The 23,802-nt window shown below is 43.0% G+C and overlaps 2 protein-coding genes and 1 long non-coding RNA gene across 6 annotated transcripts; 1 reads left to right on the forward strand and 2 right to left on the reverse strand.

The window, feature by feature from the left end:
* The first annotated feature begins 814 nt into the window (after window positions 1–814).
* Window positions 815–5,412, forward strand: LOC100842127 (probable E3 ubiquitin-protein ligase LOG2). The gene is made up of 3 exons (XM_003567657.4): window positions 815–1,215; window positions 2,848–3,346; window positions 5,039–5,412. Exons 1-3 carry the CDS (start codon window positions 935–937, stop codon window positions 5,165–5,167), a joined length of 909 nt encoding a protein of 302 aa, XP_003567705.1. The 5' UTR covers window positions 815–934; the 3' UTR covers window positions 5,168–5,412.
* On the reverse strand, window positions 1,352–2,586 carry LOC112270976. The gene is made up of 2 exons (XR_002963712.1): window positions 1,704–2,586; window positions 1,352–1,605 (listed from the first exon to the last, which is right to left on the reverse strand). It is a non-coding gene; the product is annotated as an uncharacterized LOC112270976 (long non-coding RNA).
* Window positions 5,413–11,522: 6,110 nt separating the features above from the next.
* On the reverse strand, window positions 11,523–21,180 carry LOC100842436. 4 transcript variants are annotated; one of them, XM_014899693.2, is made up of 4 exons: window positions 21,076–21,180; window positions 18,687–18,758; window positions 16,963–17,093; window positions 11,523–15,811 (listed from the first exon to the last, which is right to left on the reverse strand). In XM_014899693.2, the coding sequence occupies exon 4, from the start codon at window positions 15,641–15,643 to the stop codon at window positions 12,455–12,457; it is 3,189 nt and encodes a 1,062-aa protein (XP_014755179.1). In that variant the 5' UTR covers window positions 15,644–15,811; window positions 16,963–17,093; window positions 18,687–18,758; window positions 21,076–21,180; the 3' UTR covers window positions 11,523–12,454. The 4 variants fall into 4 exon arrangements, with proteins under 4 accessions (XP_014755179.1, XP_024315196.1, XP_010230889.1 ...); XM_024459428.1 differs by having other exon boundaries at window positions 16,963–17,163; XM_010232587.3 differs by lacking the exon at window positions 16,963–17,093.
* Window positions 21,181–23,802: the final 2,622 nt, after the last annotated feature.

Genomic DNA, 23,802 nt, shown 5'->3' on the forward strand with positions numbered 1-23,802 from the left:
AAGCTATATGTGGTGTGATTTTGCTATGGTCAACGTTCACGGTTTTAGTTCAGACAGTTTGTATCCATGTTTATTTATCATTAGCTATTTTTATGTCATTAATTTGTATGTTTTTAAATTCAAATAAAGTATGCATGTGTGCTAGCAAAAAATGCAAAAAAAAACCGCATTTTCGGACATGTAGATGTCCGTTTGGGGGACGCCCTTGGGTGATGGTGAGGACGGACATTGGGCGGACACACGTCCGTTTGGTGTACACCATTGGGTGATGGGGGCGGACACTGAGCGGACACATGTCCATTTGCTTCCCCAAACGGACAAAAAGAAGACATTTGGGAGAGAAATTTGGGTAGCCCATTGGAGATGCTCCGAGATCCTCTACTGGATATGATCGATCACGCTACCACCGAGGAGGACTGTGTGGATTGCATGGAGTGCGGTTTCCCTCTATACCCCTCAGATGGCCCACAAGGATAACGCTTTCCTAGTCGTATTGTCCGCCTGGTGAATATGAAAGCATCATAACATGTCATTTTTAATACCGCACGGTCAGATATCATGGGTCTACTCTCCACCGTTTGGAATGAGACTAGGCCTTGGATTCATGCGGAAGTTGGGGGTTTATGAGTGATCCTATCTTATATCCTTGTTGTGTGGCGTGTCGAGTTGTAGTTCCGTGTTCGTCTTTTCTTCCACTCGTAAATATCTTTTTTTGTCTTTACTTTATACATCGAGTTTATACATCGAGATTCTGGACGCAAACTTTGTATTTTCTCGGCGAAAAAACGATTAAAATCCCAAGGAAGCAAGTCGATCTGATCCAGTCGGAACTGGCCGGACTATGGGCCCGCTGTGAGGCAAAAAGAAACTTTGGCGAAGTCAGCACGAGAAAACGAACCTACCTAGACCGCAGCACGAAGACGACGACGCATCAATGGGCAACACCGGAAGCACCGGCAGCTCCAATCCGCCGCGGCCTCCTTTTGACGGTCGTGGGCATGGGCTGCCACCGCCGTACTACCACAGGTACCCGCCTTGGCCCCCAAGTGCCGCCGCGCCGCCACCTGTGCCGGTTCCTGCGCAGGTGGAGCGGCACAGGGCTGTGGCCGTGCACGCCGGCGTCAACGTCAAGGGGGATACCCTGCGGCTGGTGCCCGACGACGATGGCCGCTGCCTACTCCTCGCCTTCTCCTTCGATGCCGACGCGCCCGGAAGGTTCCCCCTTGCTCTTCTTGAATTCTTGATTTGTATTGTCGTTCTGGTTCCTTTGTAGTCATGCCGACCATTAGTGTGCAGGCCGTACCCCAGAATTTGGAGGCCCGGTGCGAAATCTAATATTAGACTCCTAGTGTTACAAAAGCCAAATATGAAAATAACTTTTGGTAATATGATTGTTTGACGAATTACATCTTATCACCAACAAATCTTGGAAATCTGATGTCCTGTGTATTTCCTTTAATAGAAACGCTCCATCCTAGCTTCTAGCATTTCTTGATACAATCTTCAAGTAGTTTTTATAAGAAACCTTCTCCAAAACATCATTTTCAATTGCTACCAGAGCTAATCCACTAAATCTTGAGTCAAAAAGATGAAAATCTTGTCTCGCTGTAAAATGCAAATATGACTTCAACAATTTCAGTTTACAAAACCTTCTCTCTGCTGATGCATGGAATAGCCAACAAAATTCTACATGTACTACTTACTCTGGCTTGCTGCTCGCCTGCTCCTCTTGGTGAATCGGTTATCGGTTACCAAGCAGTGTGTCACTTCCAACTTGCTGACTTCAATCGATGTGTGAAAGCTGTCAACAGAGGGGATCAAACGAAGAACACGAGTCTGTTCAACAGTGTATTACATGAGAAGATGAAGATCAGAAGAGAATACTCAATACACAGATGGAAGATTGAAAGTGGAGTGTACCTAGTCCTTGCCAACGATGGATCAGTTTTGGAGGAATTGCAAAGAAATTAATCAGCGGAAGTAGCTACGACGAGCAGATTGGAGAATCGAGAGTGCTGCGATTACGATAAGATTTTGGAAGAATTCCCATGTAGGAGTAGGTACTACTAATGCTTTGATTATTCCCAACTAAACTCAGGTTAGCAGTACATAACAGTGCCGCACAGGCGCCCTGGGCCTGTTAGTGTGCTAGCGTATAGTTACTCTGTTAGAGTTTATCATGGACATATTTGTTTGAGCCTTGACACTTTTGTTCAGAACATAGCCTTGATAATATTTATTTTACATATTGGCATATGCTTTCATACTTTTGATTATATGCTTCTATGTACATTTTAACAAAACTGGCTCTGTGTCAATTGTCTGAATGGTTCAGGTTAGAGTCTGTGTAATATTAGGAGCAGGCACATGTTCAAACATATTTGGGGTGCACATATTGTGTTGGTGAAGCATCAACATCTTTGTCTAATACTATATTAGAGTACCATATATTGTATGCAAGGCTTGGTGCTTGAGTGGAAACATGAATGTTCAAGGGAGTAGCAAAATTAGTTATAAATATGGATTTCCAAGCCTAGTTATATTCATCTAGGTAGCTCAGATAAACTCACAGTACACAAGTCATAATAGAGCTTTGATGGTTTTGGGGGTGTGCTTTCCTTCACAATTAACATTACCAAGCCATACTTGTGAGATTCACCAAATTCCTACCTGTCTCTGTGACTCTGTCCCAGTTTGAGGTCAGGCTATCTCATTGTAGGTCCTTACTTTTTTCATAGTGTTCCGTAGCATCTCTTCCTTTGTGGCATTGTCTTGTGCATTCTATTTTAATTCTTGTCACTCGAATTTACCACGCTAATGTTCATTATCTTTTGATCTTGCAAACAGCATAACTGTTTACTTCTTTGCACAAGAAGATGATGACCATGTCCTGAAGGCTACAAAGGAAAATGTGCTCCAACCTGTGAAGATAACTTTTAAGGAAGGTCAAGGTCAGGAGTTCAAGCAACCTAGTGGAACAGGAATTAATGTCTCAATGTTTGAGGAATCTGAGCTAACTAAGGTTGGTGAAGATGGTGTATTTCCAGTGGCGTTCAAAGTGGAAGTGGGTATATCAAGCAACCAAGAATCGGAAAGGGAACAAGATGCTGAAGACTCTAAGTCTTTGGTTAAATTTGCTGTATTTGTGAAGAAAGAGAAAGCTGAGTATGGGGTTCGTGTTGTGCAGCAGATAATGTGGGTAAATGGAACTAGGTATGTCTTGCAGGAGATATACGGCATTAGAAATACAACTGACAAGAATGTTCCTGAGGATGATTTTGGGAAAGAGTGTGTGGTTTGTCTTTCAGAACCAAGAGATACAACTGTTCTTCCATGCAGGCATATGGTAAGTTATCCTTTCCTACTGAATATTATTATTTCGATGAATAGATCTGACTATAAGGCTTGTAGTTGTTGAACTTGGTTGTAAACGAAAAAAAATTGACAACTTTTCAGCCTGAATATATTAGATGGAAATAGGCTTGGCAAGAACAGTTAAACTACCTTCATCTGACAATACATGATGTCGTAGAAAGCAATAGTCACTTTTTTCTTATTTTGACTAGGACTATATAAAGGTATATTTGGGTTGGTATGGTGAAAATAGTATCATTACATATGTTAAATATATCTTCATAGTATAATATTTTATAATTTCTCTTCACATGAACGTATAAGAAGTACTACCTCCTTCCCAATTTATAAGGTGCCCACACATTTCGACATTCAACTTTGACCATCAAGTTAACCCAAAAGATATGGGTTATGTGCCACAAAAAATATACCATTGTATTCGCATTTGAAAGAAGTATCTAACAGTGTATTTTTTATATCGAATAAGTTGTATAATGATTGCTCAGTTGATGGTGAAAGTTAAATCTCGAAATATGAGAGCGCCTTATAGAATGGGAAGGTGGGAGGAATTTTCAAAGATGTTTGCAAGAGACAGTGCTAGTGTCTAAAACGTCATCTATTTACAGATGGTAGATCATTTTGTTAGAGTTTTAGGTTATTATTACATATTCTGGAGTTGTTTATTTGGGTTATTTTCCATATAGATTTTCTTTAATCTTGACCAGGTGTTGAGAGCAATGTAATGTGGGAGGTAAAGAGCAGGACAATTTAGAGAAGAGGCGGAGTTTGGAATAATATGATTAGTATGCCACATGCACGTTGATCGTCTAAATTTAGCATTAGAATTGCCCACAGTTACCGTCCAATTCATTACGGAATCTGCTTAGCAGACACTGGAGTAAAATTTCATTTCATTACCAAGAAAGTTCACTCAGTCTCGCTATTAAGCTAGTTACTGCAATTCATTCCTTCTCTTCCAAATTTCTTCATGGCATGCAATTTTGGCGAAGATGCATTGCCAAATGCCAAGTATTGGTTCCATCCTCTCCCAAAGAGTGAATCGCACAACTTTTGAGCACATCACGGCCTGATTTGGCAAAGCGCCTTATTTCTGTTGGTACTAATTGCCACTTCTCTATTTCTGTTTTGTATTAACAGTTAGTTGAAAGCACTGCAGAGTTTTAGCAAAATTAGTAGATTTGGCAGTGCAGGCAAACTGATCCTTAGTTTGAAACCAAGACAAGAACCTATGAAGTTTGAATAATCTTTTCATTTCACTTGTTGCAAAGTGTAACCCTTTCATGTCATGGGAAAAAATGTGAAAGAAGTGAACTGTTGAGCCTGTTGGCAACATTCCTCAGTTTTGACCGTTCAGTGTCTAAATCTATGGAGACAACTGAATCACCAGATCTAATATATATTTTAATTGAATACAATCTACTCTTGGAGCCTCTCCTACAGTTTCTTTTTCAAAAATAAAATAAAATATATCACCAGATCTAATATTTGTGGCATTTCATCCTTTTTATACGCCAGTGCTTATCTCAAGAAGGATTTTACCAGGGGTACATAGGAGGAAAAATGCTGGAGAAATACCATGACATATTATACATATCTTTGAACTTAGCTGATCCATAAGTTTTCAACAAACCTGTGGCAAATAACGTCTTGTGCTCTTTTGCAGTGCTTGTGCAGGGAATGCGCTCAACTTTTAAGGTTCCAGACCAACAAATGCCCCATATGCAGGCAACCTGTTGAGCGCCTTCTCGAGATTGAGGTTGATAGCAACATGCTTCACCAAGGAGATCAGTAGTTAAGAGTGCATAAAGGAACTCTTGTTCTAGCAACATTGCTTGTACATATTCCTTGTTCAAATGAAGTTGTGTTTTTGGCAACAACAAGAAAATGAACACATGAAATATACCTGAGAAGGACGAACTGATTGTGGTATACTGTTGGCGACAAGCTACCTGGAATTTTAAAGTGTAATAACATATTTGTAGTCTTTACCTTTCAAGCTTGACAATTCTAATTGAAAAAGCAGTTTTTCTAAAGAAATCTATGGTACAAGCATTTGGCAGAACAAGATTGAAGGTTCCGTGCCATGGCCACAAGCAGTTTGAACATGAGTTGTGTTCATCCTGTGGATGTTCCTTGTTTTCGCGCTGATACCCATATGAAATTAGTCTAGATAATCGGATATGCGCTCATATTTTTAAGCTTTTTACTCTTCTTTGTTGCAATGAGGTCTGCACAAGGAAACCCCTTCGTCCTCCGCGTAGCCTTCCTCTGGCGACACGGGGGAAACCCTATCTGCCACCGGCCCACAAACCCCGCTTCCGTCTCCCTTGCTTCGCCGCTGCCGGAGGGGGTGCAAGCGAAGCCCCCGCATCGCCCAGGGAAGGTGGCGGTGGGGCGGGCTTCCTCCCCTCGCGACCGGTGCATGGCGGCTCCTCGGCGGCACGGGATGGCGGAGGTCCTGCTGGCGGGCAGCACGTGGTGGCGGCGATGCTGCAGGCAGGCGGGCAGCGCGGGGCTCCGGTGGGCGTGGGCGTGTGCCGCAGGTGCGCGAAGGTGCTGCTGCGTCTCGGAGGCCAGCGGTGAGGCAGCTCACCAGATCCACCGGTGGTGGCGCCGAATCCAGGGCGGACGGCCCTACGGTGGCCTACGCGGGGAACGCGGGCCCTTTGGCCGTGGTGGAGGCACGCCAAGGCTGCAGCTTGCCCCTTGGGAGTGGCGGCGACGTTGGAGTGCGGCCGGCTTGGTCTGCAGAGGGCGTTGACATGGTGATTCAGATCCGGCCGATGCGGGCCGAAATCGGGGTTGGGGCCTTTGCAGATTTCCCTCCCTTCAGTAGTGGACTCGCCAGCATGATCCCCATCGCAGCTCCTGGACCGGATCGGAGTCAGTGGTCATGGGCCGGGGAGAAATCCCTGCGCGGCTGTTGCCGACGACAATGACGGTCGCGGCCGCCATTACCTTCTTGAAGGCGTCGTTGTGGCTTGATTGTGGCTTCCTCCTCCTTTGGCACCAGGGAAAACCCTTGGTCTGGTTGACGGACTCGACAATGGCGGTGTTGCAGCGTCGTTCTCCTCTCTTGAGAGCGTTGTCTTGGTGGCCTTGGAGCCCTTCGATGAGCATGGTTGTCGTCGATGATGAATGTCGGTTCCATGCCTGGGACAATGGGCCTTTGGGCGCGATGGACCCACTCGTCGATGCATCTTGGACAATCTCCTTCCTCAGTTCCGGCCTGCTGCTACCCTAGTTGCCGATCTTCTCTCTTGGCGTTATGGTGGGCTTGTTCGGGGTGGTCCTGATGTTGCGGTCATTCTTCAAGAGACTTGGTGGCGGGCGTGAAGCGGTTGTTGAGGTCATGTGTGCGACTTCATCGTCTCTTAGACTTGATGTTGTGCAGGTTACTACGGTGGTTACGGCTAGGTTCTGGTCCAATCTAGCTACGGTCGGTGGTGTGGTCTTTCTTTTGCCACTTGTCGGCGTTGTACTAGCCTTTTGGTTCTTTTTCTTTGTAAGTTGTTCACGCGTGGTTCTAATCGCGCCCGAGCCGCTGCTGACCGCCAGGTGGCAGGTTGACTGACACGCTGGCTAATTGCCGAGTTGCTGGAAAATGCAAATAGGCCCAACCTTTGCATTTTGCAATTTCAAGCGGGGTGGGGAGAATCGGGAAAAGGACCTCAGGATGAGTAAAATTAAAAGATCTGGCCTATTCGCAATTTTCAGCGGCCCGACAGTTAGCTAGCGTGGTAGGCAAATTGCCACCTGGCCGGTTAGCGGTGGCTCGGGCTCGATTACCACGCGTGAACAGCTTATAAAGAATTAGGGTCTAAATATGCACTTCGATAGAATTAGAACAAATTTGACACATTCCAAATAGTTTAAGACATACGGTGCATTTTACTCTTTAGGTGTGTATATATATATACACGTAGGGTCGCGCTATTTATTCTGCACCCCACCCGCCTGGTCCAGCCGAACGCCCGAGCGCGCTTCCGCCCCGCTCGGCCCAGTTTCTGTGCACGCGACGTAAATTTGTTACGTTGGGGTTTCAGGACTGTAGGCGGTTGTAAGCCAACACCAGGCTGCATGCGCATTAGGAAAACAGGTTCCGTAAAAAGACAAGCATGAACATACGCCCCCATGTAAAATTACGTTGCATGCGCACCTGAGAAGCTCGGCCCAGGGTGGGGATATTTTAGCTCGGTCCAGAGTGATAGAGATAGACAGAGAGAGGGAAGCTAGTATTTTACATTGGTCTATGTTCGATGAGGCAGCCCAGCTTGTGATCTGGATGAAATTATGAATTCAAGGAGGATGCTACACAAGGTAGAGGGACAAAAAAATTATGCATTTTGTAGGACCTGACATTGTGGACCATTGTCAGAAGAGAAAAAATTTACACTACAATTTGATAGAATGCTCTAAACATCCAATACAGTCAGCTGAACGATGAAGGGGTTTAAGTATCTTCAGATACATCTACTCAAAAATTAACAAAGCAACAGAAAGGCAACATCTCTCTGCATTTACACCATGATTACCTGCCCCATATCTCAAAGAAAGATACAGCCAGCAGATTAGAGTTTGTCAATGACAAACTCAATTGTCAGGTACAAAGCATGGTCGCCTGCAATAGTTGCAGTTTACAAGGCATCAAAGGCTAGAGGTGTCTCCATTTCCACCTCTGATAATCAGCAGCAAAAGCAACAATGCATATATCCATGTCCACCTCTGATGTCATAGCTCACCTTCTGCCCTGACCTAGGCACCATTCTCAATCTTCAGCAATTTTGTATACACAGATCCCTTGCCACGGCTACAACACTATCAGTTTTTCAGCTCTTCCCCGTGGTTTTCTTTGTTTCTTTTGTCCCACTTTTGTGAACACTGAACTTAAAGTTCACTTCTATGAACAGCAGTTTCTAACAGTTCCTCTTTCCCAATCCTCTTTATCTTCTGCTCCTATAGAACTCAAATCCAGTAAGGGTTAGATAAAAATAAAATTTTGATCTTTTACCTTCTCATGAACAGATCTGCTACTCCCTCCGATCCATATTACTTGTCGAAATATTACATGTATCTAGACACTTTTTATACATAGATACATCCATATTTGGGCAAATTTAAGACAATTAATATGGATTGGAGGGAGTATGTGTTAAGCCTGTCGTAGCAGGAACATAAGCATTCACCAAGTAGAAATAATCAAACTCCAAAGTAATAACGTGCCCTCCTGATCATGTTCTGCTAAGCCAATTTCGTATTGTCCGGAGATTAGTTTTACCTATGCTATGAGGGCAATGGAAACACAGCCTAAATCATGTCATTGTCTACTTTGCACTAATGCTACATTGCACCGAACAAGTATGCAAGGGTGAAATCATCCAGAGTCAAACATGAGAGAATCATGCTTACCATGCAGTTTTACTGGCGGAGGTGATGCAGGGGAAGAGCTCACTGGAGCAGGAGGTGGAGGAGATTCCCATTGGAGCAAGAACTCACTGGAGGAAAAGGTTCACTTATTCCTCGAGCTCGCACGAAACACACTGATGGTCATGTGGTCTGCACTCATGACCAATGTAAATTCAATAATACACATAGTCAGGCAAGGGAAAAAATAATCATTGACCGAAAATATGATAATCTGAGTACAATATAAAATTCATAACCATCCTACTGTCAGTGTTTCAGTACCACTATGTGTATTGTTTTGAGCACAATGCGCAGATTTGATGAGAGTATTTATATATGACTAGCATAAATCCCAAAGGATGACAGGTTGTTTAGCTAATTACTGTACCTGAGAGTCATTTGCTTCTGAACCGCTATTTGTGAAGAATACCTTTCCCATTTCCCTTGCAGTGAACACGTTCAGAATATCATTTTCAATAAACAATTTTTCCTTTCTAAGTGGTAGAATCATTTCAAACAGGATATCATCAACAAGAAAAATACATACTCTACAATTTAAATAACAAGGAAGTACTGATGAGGATACTGGAAGACCAAAGCTCACTGAAAGAATAAAGAATGTACCAGTGAGGGTTTGGTAGTACGATTCCAGAACGAATGGTAGAAGGGTAATTTGTTTAATTGGTCTGTTGCAGCTTTCACAAGTCGAGGTTCGTTACCACCTGAACACAATGCAACCAGTAAGCTAAAAAAATGTCTAAAACCATCTGTAAAATGTAGCACTGGGAAATTAACGGTGACCACAAGCTGTAATGGACAAATACTCGAAATAACTGCGGCTACGTATCTTCTGCATCTGCCCAAACTTCAGATACTCGAAGTAACATGTTTCAATTTAGGGGGAAAAACCACAAGTAAAAAAAATTCTTGAAGCAGATGTTATCAACATAAGTACTACCTTGCATGCTACTCTCTCTGATCCATAATGAGTGTCTCAGATTTTGTACTAACTTAGTACAAAGTTGTACTAGATCTGAGACACTTATTATGAATCAAATGGAGCATTTATAAACAACTCTTATTGAAAACAGCACTCACATCTTTCTTGAAACAATTAGTTAAAAATAATGGTCAACTCAGCAGCAAAATCAAATGATAACATTCATGGGCACAACATAGTCCACTTTCTCCTAACTAACTAGATTGGATTATGCAACAACTAAGATTGCATACGTTTTCAGGTCACAAACTTGTTAGCTTTAGTACACCATTAACACCACCATGATAACTAGAAGGCCACCTATGCATTGCAGGTTAAATATCAGACGAACTGAACATATGTCTTTACACTATTGCACAAAACGCACATATATTACAGCTGAGTATGTCGTGTTCCAGCCATGATTTGAGTGATTTTGGTGTGTGCGTTTACCAGTTTTTAGAGTTTGAACTCAACAACTGCTTTCTACACTACCGAAGCAACAGACGTTTTCTGCATTTACTGAAAATCAGCACTTCCTGAAATCTGGCAGAAAGTGAACTCCTTGAATTCCAGCAGGAGCTTTTTATCGAACAAACCTGAGAATATTATTCAAGTCAATCGACGTAAATAAAAGAATTACAAAATCCTACATTTGATGGGACGTAAACACATGGAATTTGACTATTCATTTAAATAACCACGCTCTCCATATCTTAATAGAATCATACAGCACAAAGAGTGACGCCGAAACATATATATAAAGAAAAAGGATAGAAACTGTCCCTGATACTTACCTCTAACTGCTCATGAAGCTGTTTCTGAACCTCGATTTGCACACGCAGGGCCTCGGCCATTTGCAAACTCCTAAGAAATGAAAATCAATGTGAATTGTGATGACCACAGTTTGCACACACACTCATGCCAGCTCGAACAGAGATGTAGGAAGTTCTGGAGTGGGAAATACTTCATTTTTGCAGGATCTATTCCATCAGCTGCTGACTGTGTCTTTTTATCTTTTAAAGAGGTTTCTTCACTAAATTGAGAAGGCAAGAAATCCAGATAAGATTACAACAGAAAGAAACTGCCACCATCACAGAGATACAAGCATTCATTTTGAACTACTTTAAAATGTAAAGATTTTTGCCTCCAGCTTAATAGTCTTACCTTCTTTTTTATCTGGAATATACTTTGCAAGTCGATATTTCTTTTTTATCTGGATGTGTATTTGTGAGCAAAAATAAACAAGATGGTGCTTTGCAACATCAACACCAGTCAGAGAACCTGTGCTACCAAGCATATCTGCAAGCATGCAAAGCTTTGCGCCTTGCATGTCATATAGGTGCAACATTAATATATCTCTGGATAAGATTAATCCCACAAATAACAGTCTGTAGCAAGCTATAGGACCCATCATAAAACAATCCCATAAACTTGATAATATTCACTTGAAGATTCAGTAAAGTGTGCAATACTATCTAATTTTTCTGTAGTATAGCTCTGAAAATACAAAAAAGAACACTTGGAGCTTAAGATGCTGCACGGTTGCTCTGTTCACTTGAAGGTTCAGTAAAGAAGGATTATGCAAAGCTGGCCACTGTAAAGGGATGATGCAACACGAAATTGGTGTGTAGGACATGGTGCAGGCAAACAGTGTATTGAGAATATCAAAGCATTACTGAAGCAACAGTAATCCATCAGGAATGGAGAGTTATGTTAATCAGTGGGAAACTAGAACATCAAACCATTACTGAAGCAACAGTAATCCATTCATTTGTATTCTTCATTCATCTAATGACGTATTCCCTCCGATACATATTAATTGTCTCAAATTTGCTTAAATATGGATGTATCGTCTAAAAGGCGTCTAGATACATGTAATATTTCGACAACTAATATGGATCAGAGGGAGTACAAAAATTTGAATCCCCTTGTCCATTGTTGGGAATCGAAAATTCGAAAGGCATTAGTAGCATAATACATCTACTTCGCATTCTCAGGCTGCACGTTATTTCACGCACCGTCGACAGACTCGACACCAGTCATAGGCTCACTCTGCCTGGGTTCATCCTTCACCTTTGCTGTCATCTTCAATTCTTCATCATCCGCAGGCACATCCTTCATTTGGTAATCCCTCCACGTTCTGCAGACTGAGGCCATGTTTGTTTGGACCACACCTTCCTGTCTAATTGATCTTCTTGCATTGATCACATGAAGAAGCTTCAGTTCTGTATGATCCAGGAAGCAGTGGACCAAATAAATGCATCTCCAAACAGTCATACAGATTGGCAGTGCAGGAATCCTGAAGACAAAAAGAACACGCATCTACCAAATCATGGGCACAAATACCACAAACACAACAGGAAGAAGCAACCTCAATGTCACATAACTTGCAACCATAAGGTTCTTCCAGTTTACATAAGTTCCCGAACAAAATATTGCTAGGCACTAGAACTATAGCAAAGCATCGGAGGTTTGAGATGATCATGAAGCTCATAACAAATCGGGAGAAGGATACAGAGAGCCTAATAGATAGATCATTTTACCCACTGCTGCAGACAAAACACTTCTAAAGTAATTGATAACCACATTGCAGGCATCACAGACTTGTAAACATCATAGATGACTAGTTGATTCAATGGGAAGCAACTCAGTGTAACTAGCTTCAGAACAGTCAGCATCGATGTCTACCAGTCAGTGAGTGCCTCGGAACAGGAAAGCATCAGGAACAGAAGCTGGATCCAGTTCATAGAAGCCACGGAGTCTGCCACCTTTTTCCTCTGTCAGACGGAAAGAAGGTATATGGTGAGAAAACCTCAAGTTTTCATTTGGAGGTATCTCTAAAATACCCCTTCCGCTGTCAGGCCTGAACACAACTCTGAATCCATCTACTTGTGTCAGAAATGAGAATTTTGTGCTAGCTTCAGTGCGCTCAGTAATCTCACCAATGGCGTACTCACAAGCATCATTGCTAGAAGGAACCCAATCAGGTGCCCAGTTATTGTAGATGGCCCATATTTCACCTACTTGTGGGTGAATTTCGAACTGTTTCGAGTTAACTTGGCTAGTTTCTACTAAATGAGAGAATGCACAATTTGTATCATACTTGATCCTCCAGTTGCAGAGTTGAAATGTCCCACAGCTCACAGCTATATCATCCTGTAACCACATCTTCTCTTGCTCCAGTTGAGGACAAACTTCGAGCCAAGTCAAGTGCAATTTGAATGGTTTCACATCGACTTTGGTCACCCAACCATAATACTTTGGAAATTTGTCAAGATCACTGTAGAGAGCCCATATCTGGCCACGTTCGAACTTATTATATGATCGCAGTTCTTCAAAGTTACAAAATTCTGAGTCTGGATATGTTACATAAACACCTGGATCGGTGCAGAACTGCTGAGAGGAGGAACCATGCACAGTAGTATTACAGGCATTCTGTTGCCGTTTTGGGGTTCGTTCAAGGGAATTATCTATTCGTTTTCCTCCACTTTTCTTATTCTCTTTTTGACCACTCGTATTAATGAAGCCACTGTTCATTGTGTTGTCAATAGGCGTGCAAGTATCAAGAGTAACTGATGGAAATACTGTGTCCAGGTTACTAGGAAGTGACACGGTATCTAGTTCAAGAAACCCACCTGCTACACCTACCTTTTCATTTCCTTTTGTTCTATAAAATGGGATATTGTGAGAGAATCGAAGCAGTTCACTCGATGGTATAACAAATGATGGTTTGCCTTCTGCAAATAGACTGACAAAACCTTTAATCTTGACCAAGGGGGCAACAGAAACTCCAGCTTCCATTGTGAAATCTGACAAGATCTCCACAAGGTCATACTCGTATGTTTTGTGGTTATCCGCATCTGAGCTCCACTGCATACTCCAACCCTTATAAATAGCCCATGCCTCACCCTTCCCGGGATATATTTCATATGTGCTCCTTTTTTTGCCTTTCACCCATGGAACAATATGAGAAAATATTTGTACATCTGTAGACACCTCTGTTTTTCCTAATATGAAGTTACCACAAGCAACAGGCAGTTCTTCATCAGTCCATTTGTCCTCTTCCTCATTCATTGCATTGTGCTCCAGCCAGGTGAACTGAACTTTGAAGTTGGTAGCATCAAGACGCCTTATTCGAGCATAATATCGTGGCATGCCATCACGATCATCATAAAGTGCCCAGATCTGATCAACTGCAAACAAATTGACATCCCTGCATTTCTCAAAGTCAAAAAACTCCGGGTCAGGATAGGAAAGTTCCACTGAATTGCAAGGTTTCTTTGCAGCAGCAGCATTCTTGATGTTTTCCTGGTTGCCTACGTTGGCAATACTTCCTTTCTCTGGGTGGTGTGCTTTCCTAGAGACACGAGGTTCACTAGTTTTGCCTACATTGGCAGTACTTCCTTTCTCTTGGTGGTGTGCTTTGCTAGAGACATGAGGTTCAGTAGTTTTGCCTACATTCGCAAGACTTCCTTTCTCTTGGTGGTGTGCTTTGCTAGAGACATGAGTTTCACTAGTTTTGCCTATATTGGCAGTACTGCCTTTCTCTTGGTGGTGTGCTGTGCTACAGACATGAGGTTCACTAGTTTTTACATCAGCAGGAGGCATGTTGCCATCAAACATTTTCTTACAACTGGAGTCAGCATTTGAAAAGCAATCTTTTATGGTTCGCCTCTTTTGGCTAGGAGAATCCCGGATATTGGCATCATGGCTTGCCTTTCTCCTAGCTGATTTCTGGCCATTAGGGTTCCCAGCAGTACCTGGCTCTGCTGATGTATCTACTCCCCTGCTACATGGGTTTTGCCTATCAGAAAGATCTGGATCAGCAGGGTCAGATGCCATCCTTCCACCTGCCTTGCCATTTGCACATGGTTTAGAAGATTGAGACAGATTTCCTGTTGAATGTTCAACACCTCCTTTTCCACCTGCCTCTGCATGGTTAACCTTCTCCTCACCACCCGCATTGGCACTCTTCATGTGCTCATCATTTCGTGCTCCATGCGCCCAGGGTTTTGCGTTACTATTCAACCCAGAAGAGAAATTTGTAGAGAAGTCTTGTTGACTGTGAATACCACTCTGTTCTCCAACACCGTAGGTTGCATTTGATGTGAACACATAAGGCACATCCTGTTCTTTTAGCTTAAATGCAACAAAATATTTACTGCAGTTCTGACAGCGGATGCGATGATTTAGTACATCACTGTAGTACTGATATTTTGTCCTACAGTAAATGCATATGGTCCAGATTGCCTGTCCAGCAGTAGTTGATGGAATTGATGGTCCACATCCTGCTACACTACTTCTACTTGCATCAGTTTTCTTCATCGGTTCTGTAGTCTGCTTTGGTTCTGTCGCCTGCTTTGGTATAGCAGCCTGCTTAGGTACTGCCGCCTGCTTTGGTTTTGTACCCTGCTTTGGCATACCTTGCTTTGGCTGTGTACCTTGCTTTGGTTCTGTAGCCTGCTTTGTTGCAATTCTAGAAGCGACCCTCCACTTGATGTCATATGCAGGTCTTTTTATCTGATCCGACAATGTTGAGTGAGCTTCTGCAACTAATACGAATGCGGCATGTGCACCAGGGAAATTGTTTTTATCAGGGTGAAGTGAAAAGGCAAGCTTGCGGTATTGCTTTTTTATGGTTGTCTCATCAGCCGTTACCTCCACCTGGAGAATTCCATAATAGTCCAACAAATCATTCATCTTTGCCTCTGCTGCACAATGTACTTCACAGACAGTCAACAGCTTGGATAAGTTCTCAAGCTCTGGAAAAATCCTTTGTGCTTTCAGTGCAATCCTTTTAGCACCAGCGTAGTCTTTATTTTCTAACTTTTTTAGAGCAATTTCCCTGGCCTTAGAGGCCTCTTCTCTATTGCACTCCATAATACTGCTCCCGAAAACCACAAGCCGTCAAATAAAATGCCGTAAACTGAATGTCATATAAGAACACAGCTTTGCTTTCACTCGTCCTTTAAAAGCAATCTCAGAGAGTATATGAACAGCACGGATCAGCTCTCAAATAGAAACAAGAGCATTCTTTTGTGTCAGGTCCTGCAAATTTGTGAAAGAATGAATATCAATATTATAAACCATAAACTATATCTAAGAAAATATACACTCATGGACTCCATTGTGGTGATGCTATTTTGTGAAGTAAAATTAATAAAAGACCATCCAGGTCAGAAGGATGATACGCAGCAAGTATATTTTCTGAATAGCAATCACTTGAGTGTGTTGCTGGTTATTATGTCTCGGTCCAATTCCATGATATGCAGCAAGTAAATTTTCTCAACAGCAATCACCTGGGTGTGTTGCTGGTTTGTTAATTGTTATATCTCAATTCAATTCCATTTCTCAGACAATTAGCAAGATCTAACGAACTGAATGATATGCCCAGCACTCCAAGACCATGTATAGTTTGTTTCTAACTGAATATCAGCAATTATTATAGAATCATATTTGCCATCCTGATCAAATTATTTGTTATTTTGATTCATAGGAACATCCACTGTTCTAACAATGGAACGATAAAATATGATCAGCAGCCAAGATCATCTATTGTTTGTTTGACACAAATTATGCTTGTTGACAGTGCAGAGGCAGGAAACTGTGGAGCTTGGGAAAGCCACGTGAGTGCAAAAACTGCCCAGAATGATTTGCCTTCAATCACATCAGTTAGTGCTTAGTAGTAGGCGCACCACAAATATAGAATTTGAACAAGCCTAATTATGGCCTATAATTACAAACAAGTCCATGTACACATCGTTCCTATGTAGTGAAAATCGAACTAGTAAATAGATAAAAACTAAAGACAAACTATGACATTAAGTGCCTCACTACAAACTGTAAGATTAAAATATATGCTCTAGAGCAATAATCATATTCCGTATAACTTTCAACTATGTTGATATTGAAAAACATTCAACATACCACTAATGTGCTAACAGAAGAATTGGTCACTGAAAGTACACTATCACTATAATTAATTTGAGCACAAAGGAATGGTGGGAACAGAAATCTGAAAAACCGTTAACTTGAATGAAGAACAGAAGGATGCAGACAGCATATACTGGTACTATCTAATACTCCATACTATATACTACATTGACGTAAATATAACCCCTTGGTCTCATATCAGAACTCCAGAATTTCAGGCTACTTTGCAAATTGGAACTTGAAAGAAAGAAGAATAGGCCAAGGACCTGCTCAGCAGCTTAGCACTTCATGGCCCTGGCAGCTAGTTTGAACAATCATACAGCTCGCCTTGCACACACAACTAGCACCACCGGCAGGCTAGCCTTGCACAGTCGTACAGCTCATCCAGTCCCTCAGCCTGCTCCATGCAGTCAAGAGATGCAGCCATGTCATAGTCGATGGAGTATCTTCTTCTTAGGGTTTGGGCCCTTTCGACATTTGAAATTGGTAACTGTGAGTTAGTGAGAGGCAGAACTGCTGAGTGCAGAGGGGTAGCCAGACAAGTGCAGGACTGGGATTTGGAGGCGGAGCATTCAAGAAAGTTCTGTTTGTAGCCTGGGGCACAATTGTACCAAATAGCCACGAGAGGCCCATGTAGTGAGCAGAATTAAGGCCATCTACATGAAAAAGAAATGCTTGCCACTTACAACTACTAGGGCTGTCAACAAAGTTGGACCAAGAGAAGCACTTCAAGCTCAAGCCTGAAACCTGGACATGAGCTCAAATAGACCAACAGGGCTTTGTCCAGCCAAGCTCAAGCCTACTCGGGCTCGCTGGAGGTCAGCTCAAGATTCAACCAAGCTCAGTGCATTGGCATGCCTAACCACCACACTGACAAGAGTCTGATTGGTTGGACCGATACTCGAAGCATGGCTCCAAAAAGTCAACCAGGCTGAGCTCAATATGTAAATCAGAGCAGATTTTCTCAACCCGCTAGGATCTCCTCCCTATATTCTCTCACTGTTTTTCCACTATATTCTCAAATGGGCTCGGCCAAGTAGTGGTATGTGCTTTGCTCCTGAGGTTTTATGGGTAGTTATGGAGGCTGGGCTGACGGTTTCAGGTAGGCGCTATGGTCAAAGCAAGTAGGAAGCAGAAGATTGAGAAACTAGAGAACTAGAGTGGGGTGAGAAAGCATATTGTGATGAGAGAATTCTCTTATTGCTTGATCCCAAAACCATAAAATGGGCATGCTTTAATATCATTGCCTAGGACTATATTAACTAGTTGGACTAGGACACCATCTAAACATGGCAAGGACACCAATTCTACTTCCGAATTTGACCTCCATTTACTATGGCTGGACCCATCCCGCATTCACTACTGCTTGCTGAATCCAAGTTGGCCTCTGCCTGTGCAGAGTTATAGTCAGACTCCTCAAGCTGCTGCTCATCTTCTCTTGCTGGCCAACCGCAACTCTTCTTTAACCTACTGCTTTTCATGGACCCCCCATGTGACTCCTCACACACTCTGAACTAATTAGATGCCACAACAGTAGGGTTTGGGTACACCGGACGTCAATGCCAGTGAAGAGGTTAGGGTTATGCAGGGGGGTAGCCTAGGCAGTGGACTGACATCGGTGGTGGTTTGTGATGGGCAAACGTCCAGGCGTGTGGCAATGCCACCAGCTGCAAAGAGCAGCCAGCTGGGGCTGTGCAGGCGGGCAGGCTATTACCAAGGAGACGTCGGATGTGGTGAGGCAATGGCAGTTGCAGAAAACACTATGTTGGGAAAAATTAAAGATGTGAGGAATGCATTCTTGAGATGTAATTATGATTCAAAATGCATGCAACATCATTTACCCAAAAATAAACTACACAACTATCCAACTTAGCGGAAGCATGATCATTATATTGTGATAATTCTATTTTTGCATATTTAGAAATTCCCAGACATATCAATATGGAACATGATTAAAAGGGGGGTCAGTGCTTCTGCAGAAACCACTCACAGAAGAAATGTAGATCACAGCACCCGTACCAGGTGCAGACTCCGAGTACAGTAATTATTCTCAACAGGCCACCTGAGTGACAAGACAGTTAGGGGACAGTGGAAGAAATTGTACATACTACAGACTTGCAATTCAATGATATAACACAGCCTGTATGATTTTCTTCCATGAAACATTTCAATGATCAAGACAGCATGAAATTGGTAATAACTGGTGATACCACAAATGAATATGGCCAAGTATCAAGCCGTGATTGAATTAAACCTTATTGAAGTATTCACTAACTAAAATAATCCTTGAGAGCCATGCAACCAAAATTTCAAATGTTTATGGATTCCTTTCAGAGTCATATGACTCATATTTGTAAACAGTTAGCTCGGACCCAGCATGAGCGGCAGCAACAGGCGTGTGGCATCTACAGAAGGCCATGCTGTGGCAGGTGTCCAGGAAAGGCTGGGGCACTTTGTTGCCTCCCTCGCCCCTCGGAGGACCTTGTCGAGTGGCTCTCGGCCGGAGCCCGCAGGCTCCAAGGCAAGGTGAAGGCTGCTCGGCGCTTATCAATCTCTCTCTTTGGCGGGTTTGGGAGTTTCGGAATGCTTGCATCTTCGAAGGAGCCACCCCGGTGGTTGCTCGGCTCGTCGAGGACATCTTAGCGGAGGTGGACTTGTGGTGTGCCGCCGGCGCGCGTCCGCTCATGGCCACCTCCCTCTCCACGCGTGTCCGCCGGATGTCGGGCCTAGCTCTCTCCTTGTATAGTTGCCAAAGGCTTTCTTCTTCTTCTTTTCTTTCTTTTCTTTTACGTTTCTTTCTTTGAGCCTCTTTTGGGTCTCTTTATTGTTGCCTTGTTTGTACTTGCGCTTCTTGTGCTTTCTTCTTAATGGAAAAGACACGCCGCTCGGCGTGTTCGAGAAAAGAAAAAAAGGTGTCCAGGAAAGATTAGGATAGGATAGGAACTTAGAAGATGAGAGTTAGGGTGTTTGCATTAAGGAAGAGACTTAATTTGGAACAAGTAGAGTTTGTTTAGGAGAGGGATATCGAGTCCTAGTCGGTAAAAGTCTGGTCTTGGGCACCAATGCTTACGCGGCCAGTCTGTGTTAAACGACTGAACACATCTTCATTCTCCAACCAGATCTCCATGAAAGCCATGTATTTTCGTCCTTCCATAATGTCATGAATTTTCTGTCTATTACCTGGCAGTGCCACATGTCACCAGCATAGCTTGCTGATTTCATCAATCCACCTTGAGCGCCACTTTATACCTTCCTAACCATCTCTTTGCCTCAACTCTCAGCTCGGTAATTGGCTTCTTGAAGGTTGTAGCCAAATTTCCGATATGTCAGCTAGACTAACTCATGGTCTGGTTTGGACTGCGGGTAGGTAAAGGAAGAGATGAATAGGGAACCAAAGGTTGAAGAAGAGCGTTACACATGAGCCACACTGCCCACAGATGATATTGAGTAAAGGGAGAGAGGAGAGAAGATGAGAATCTCAGTCTCCAGGGGCAAAACAGAAATCATAATCCAGTTTTGGGAATAGTGGTATTATATTGGTTGAGGTGTTTTCTAGCAAATGACCCGAAAGTTGTGATTCTACCGGGCATGGTATGGTACAACCTTTTTAGTGTTCGTGAGCAAAAAACATACAATTGTAGCGTCCACGCCTCCGGGGCCAATTCTTTCCTCAACTTTTATGTTCAGAGAATCAGAACAAACTACAGTTAGTTGTGAAGCTCTGACAGCAGCTTTACTTGAATGAAGGCCGCACATTACTAGAGCAGCAGTGAGTAAAATCGTTGTATATACATATATGCAAACTATGAGCAAGAATATGATGGAAAATAGAGATAAGGTCCCAATTAATGATACCAATGGGCCGAATTCAGCACATCATATCTGTGGTCGTAATGGTATTCAAGAGAAGAGAAGTTAAATTAGCTGAAAATCCCAGTGAACTGGAGCAAATCAGCCAAGATGATGGCTATGGTCCGAAGCTGGGGCAGATATAGATGGTGTGGCAGGTCTGCACCAGCACAACCAAGATTTCTGGAGGCGAGTGAGGTTCAATTAATCATGAATGACAAGTAAGTTCAAAAACAAATCATGGATGACAAAATGATCGTACCTCAGAAACCTAATAGCGGACGGGATTGAGAGATGGCTTCGAGCGCATCAGAGGTGGAGTGGTTGTGAGGAGAGAGGGAGTGGGGGGATCGCAAGCAGAGACTGATACGGCACCGCGGAGGAGAGTTGGGGCACGGCGGAAGCTCTAGAGACTCATCGGGTCGGGATTGGGGGCAGGAGTAAGTGCACGGCACGGCGGAGAGGAAACCGTGTCGATGGAGAGCAGATACTTGGTTATAAAGGAGACAAACCGTAGAGTTGGTTCTCACCTGTACCGGCCGAATCCAGGGATCGCCGGGAAGCAGCGGCGGCGGCGCGTTCGGTAGCGGAGTCTGGGAAGAGGAAGAGCGCCCACGGGTAAGGGAGGACGGTGGTTTTCGGGCTTTAGGGTGAGCCGCGGCAAAATTTGCCACCCAAAGATTTGAAAATTTCAACTTTGCCATAACCATTGCCCCTAAATTTGACAATATATACAGGACTGCCACTAGTAAGAAAACAGATTGCATAACTGCTGCCATCGGATCTAGGGTTTGAGTATTTGATATAGAAAATACACTGTAGATCCTAAATTTTTTTAAAGTGTCAAGTTAGTGTCAAAACTTTGAAAATGCATGTGTGGATCTTAATACTTTTTAAATTTGTTCATCACAGGTCCTAATTGTGTGTCTACTAGTCTAAGTGAGTAACGTGGCTGTGACCAGCGCCATGTAGGCCTGGACCCACCTGTCAGGTAACAGATTGGATTGTCATTTGTCAAAAAAAACTGCATAATTTTGTCCACTTGAAATCAAGTAAATTTGGCATCATTTTGCTCACTGTATAACCACTATGGTCTAAAAATATGATCTAATTTTCAAAGCATTTACCCTGTAGGTGGGCCCAGGCCTATGTGCCGCTGGTCAAACGGCCAGTCACCCTATCAAACTGGGAGACACGCACTTAGGACATGTGGTGAACAATTTTTAAAAGCATTAGGACCCCAAACATGCATTTTCAAATTTTAGGAACTAACTTGACACTTTTAAAAAAATTAAGACCTCCAGTATATTTTACTCAAAAAATCTGATTACATACAATGCTACTCCCTCCGATCCATCTTACTTGTCGCAGCTTTGTGTAGCTACATATGTAACTACACAATAAATATGTCTAGATATGTGTGTATCTAGACAAATCTACGACAAGTAGTATGTATTGGTGGGACTACCTCTTTTTTCTAAATGGTTGTGTATCTCGTGCAAACCTTTCATTCGGTGCAAACTTGTAAACTATTCACGTAGACCGTCGATTTAAAACGTACGGTGCATATGAAATGTGGAAATCAAGCGTTACCCACTACTACAAAACTGGTTATCTCTGACACATGAAAAACCCTCTATGCTGACGAAATTCGGACGTGTCAGCAATTAAGTGTCAGAGATGACTCTCGAACTTCCGACACGTCGAAGCGTGTCAGAGACAACGAAAACCTTCTAGCGCTTCTTAAGTAGCACACGTCGTATATGATTTTCTCGGGGGGCGACGTTAGCGCCTGCCATTCCCTCTGACACTTTCGCACCAATCACGTGCCAGAGCTAATGTTCTTAGAATTAAGCATCCGTGCTAATGTTCTTAGAATTAAAAAAAAGAGATCGTTGACGTTTTTTATTCTGCGAGAATACTTTTTTGTGATTTAAATCGCACAGAAACAAATTGAAGCAATGAAAATTCGTATTGAATGATGGTTCAAACACTTTTCATTGCTTTGCATAAAGATCGACTAATACATTTCATTGCATTACTACATATACAAGATCGAATACATTTCATTACACTAGCTCCGACCCATACAAATCGAACACTATTTATTGCTTTGCATACAAGATCGAATACATTTCAATGCACTGGATACAAGATCGAATACATTTCATTGCACTGGATACAAGATCGAATGCATTTCATTGCATTGCATACAAGATTGTGTACACATAGAAATGTCGATCGCCAGCGCTGCAGAGCACCTCAGGTGATGGAGAAGAGGAAAAGAAGAACAAGATTCGTGGAAGAAGAAAAGCAAGTTGTGGAAGACGGAAGGAGGAAGAAGAAGGGAAACGAGATCTGTGGAAGAAGAAAGGAAGGCAGAGAAAAAGAAAATATCAGGAGATGGTGAAGAAGTTAGTTGAGGAAATGAAGAAGAAATGCACATCAGCCTTTTTTTTTTTACTTGGAACACCTCTGTATTCTTACGAAAAAGACGACAAGCAGATGGGATTTTTATGAAAAATGTGACGAGCCGATGGTGTTGATGTTCGATCATATCTCTGCATGGTTGAGCTTCCGGAGTTGTCGCTGACGAAGAAGTGGATGAGACATGCATGTTGCGACGGCGACGGCGAGTCAGCAACCGGAAGCAGCGGAGAGGTGGTCGGCCGTGAATGCGTCTACGAGTGCTCCCCATAGGTGATGAAGTGTGTGTGCGCTAAGTTTTGCTACTTCATAATACGACCGCTTCGGAGTCTTTTATTGGCAAGGCAAAGGAGGCAGAAAACCCTAAGATAAAGCTGACGTTTCATTCCAAGGAGCGTCAAAGAGATAACAACATCTCCGACACTTCCCACTTGAGGAAATGTCAGCTTTGATGCACAGCTGACGCATACGGCGTGAGCAAACGTCAAAGGTATACAAACTCTTCATTTCCTGATCGAGTAAACTGATCAACTTTACGCGTGTTTACATATGTGACGTACAGTTGAACGAACGCGTCCGACTTATGCAGGCTCTTGGTTTCCCACTCGAATTAACCGAGTATTTACACCTCTGACTGGTAGCAAACGTTAGAGGTATATTGATAGACTCTTTGTTTCGTGCGCAATGTGAGCGCGCGCACGTGCACACATTCCCACTCAATTAACTGATGCTTCCTCTTCCCGGCCGCTTCCTCTACCTACTATTGTCTCCCCTACGTGGCTATATATTCCCATGCAGATGAACAAGGCTCGCATTACTCACATCTCTCT

Source organism: Brachypodium distachyon, chromosome 2 (genome assembly GCF_000005505.3).
Source record: "Brachypodium distachyon strain Bd21 chromosome 2, Brachypodium_distachyon_v3.0, whole genome shotgun sequence".
NCBI lineage: Eukaryota > Viridiplantae > Streptophyta > Magnoliopsida > Poales > Poaceae > Brachypodium > Brachypodium distachyon.

Bases quoted from the DNA above. Each gene is read 5' to 3' on its own strand.
- LOC100842127 (XM_003567657.4), top strand. From the start codon at position 935: ATGGGCAACACCGGAAGCACCGGCAGCTCCAATCCGCCGCGGCCTCCT. The intron at 1,216-2,847 runs GTTCCCCCTTGC...TCTTGCAAACAG, and splicing joins GATGCCGACGCGCCCGGAAG to CATAACTGTTTACTTCTTTG. The intron at 3,347-5,038 runs GTAAGTTATCCT...GCTCTTTTGCAG, and splicing joins TTCTTCCATGCAGGCATATG to TGCTTGTGCAGGGAATGCGC.
- LOC100842436 (XM_010232587.3), bottom strand. From the start codon at position 15,643: ATGGAGTGCAATAGAGAAGAGGCCTCTAAGGCCAGGGAAATTGCTCTA.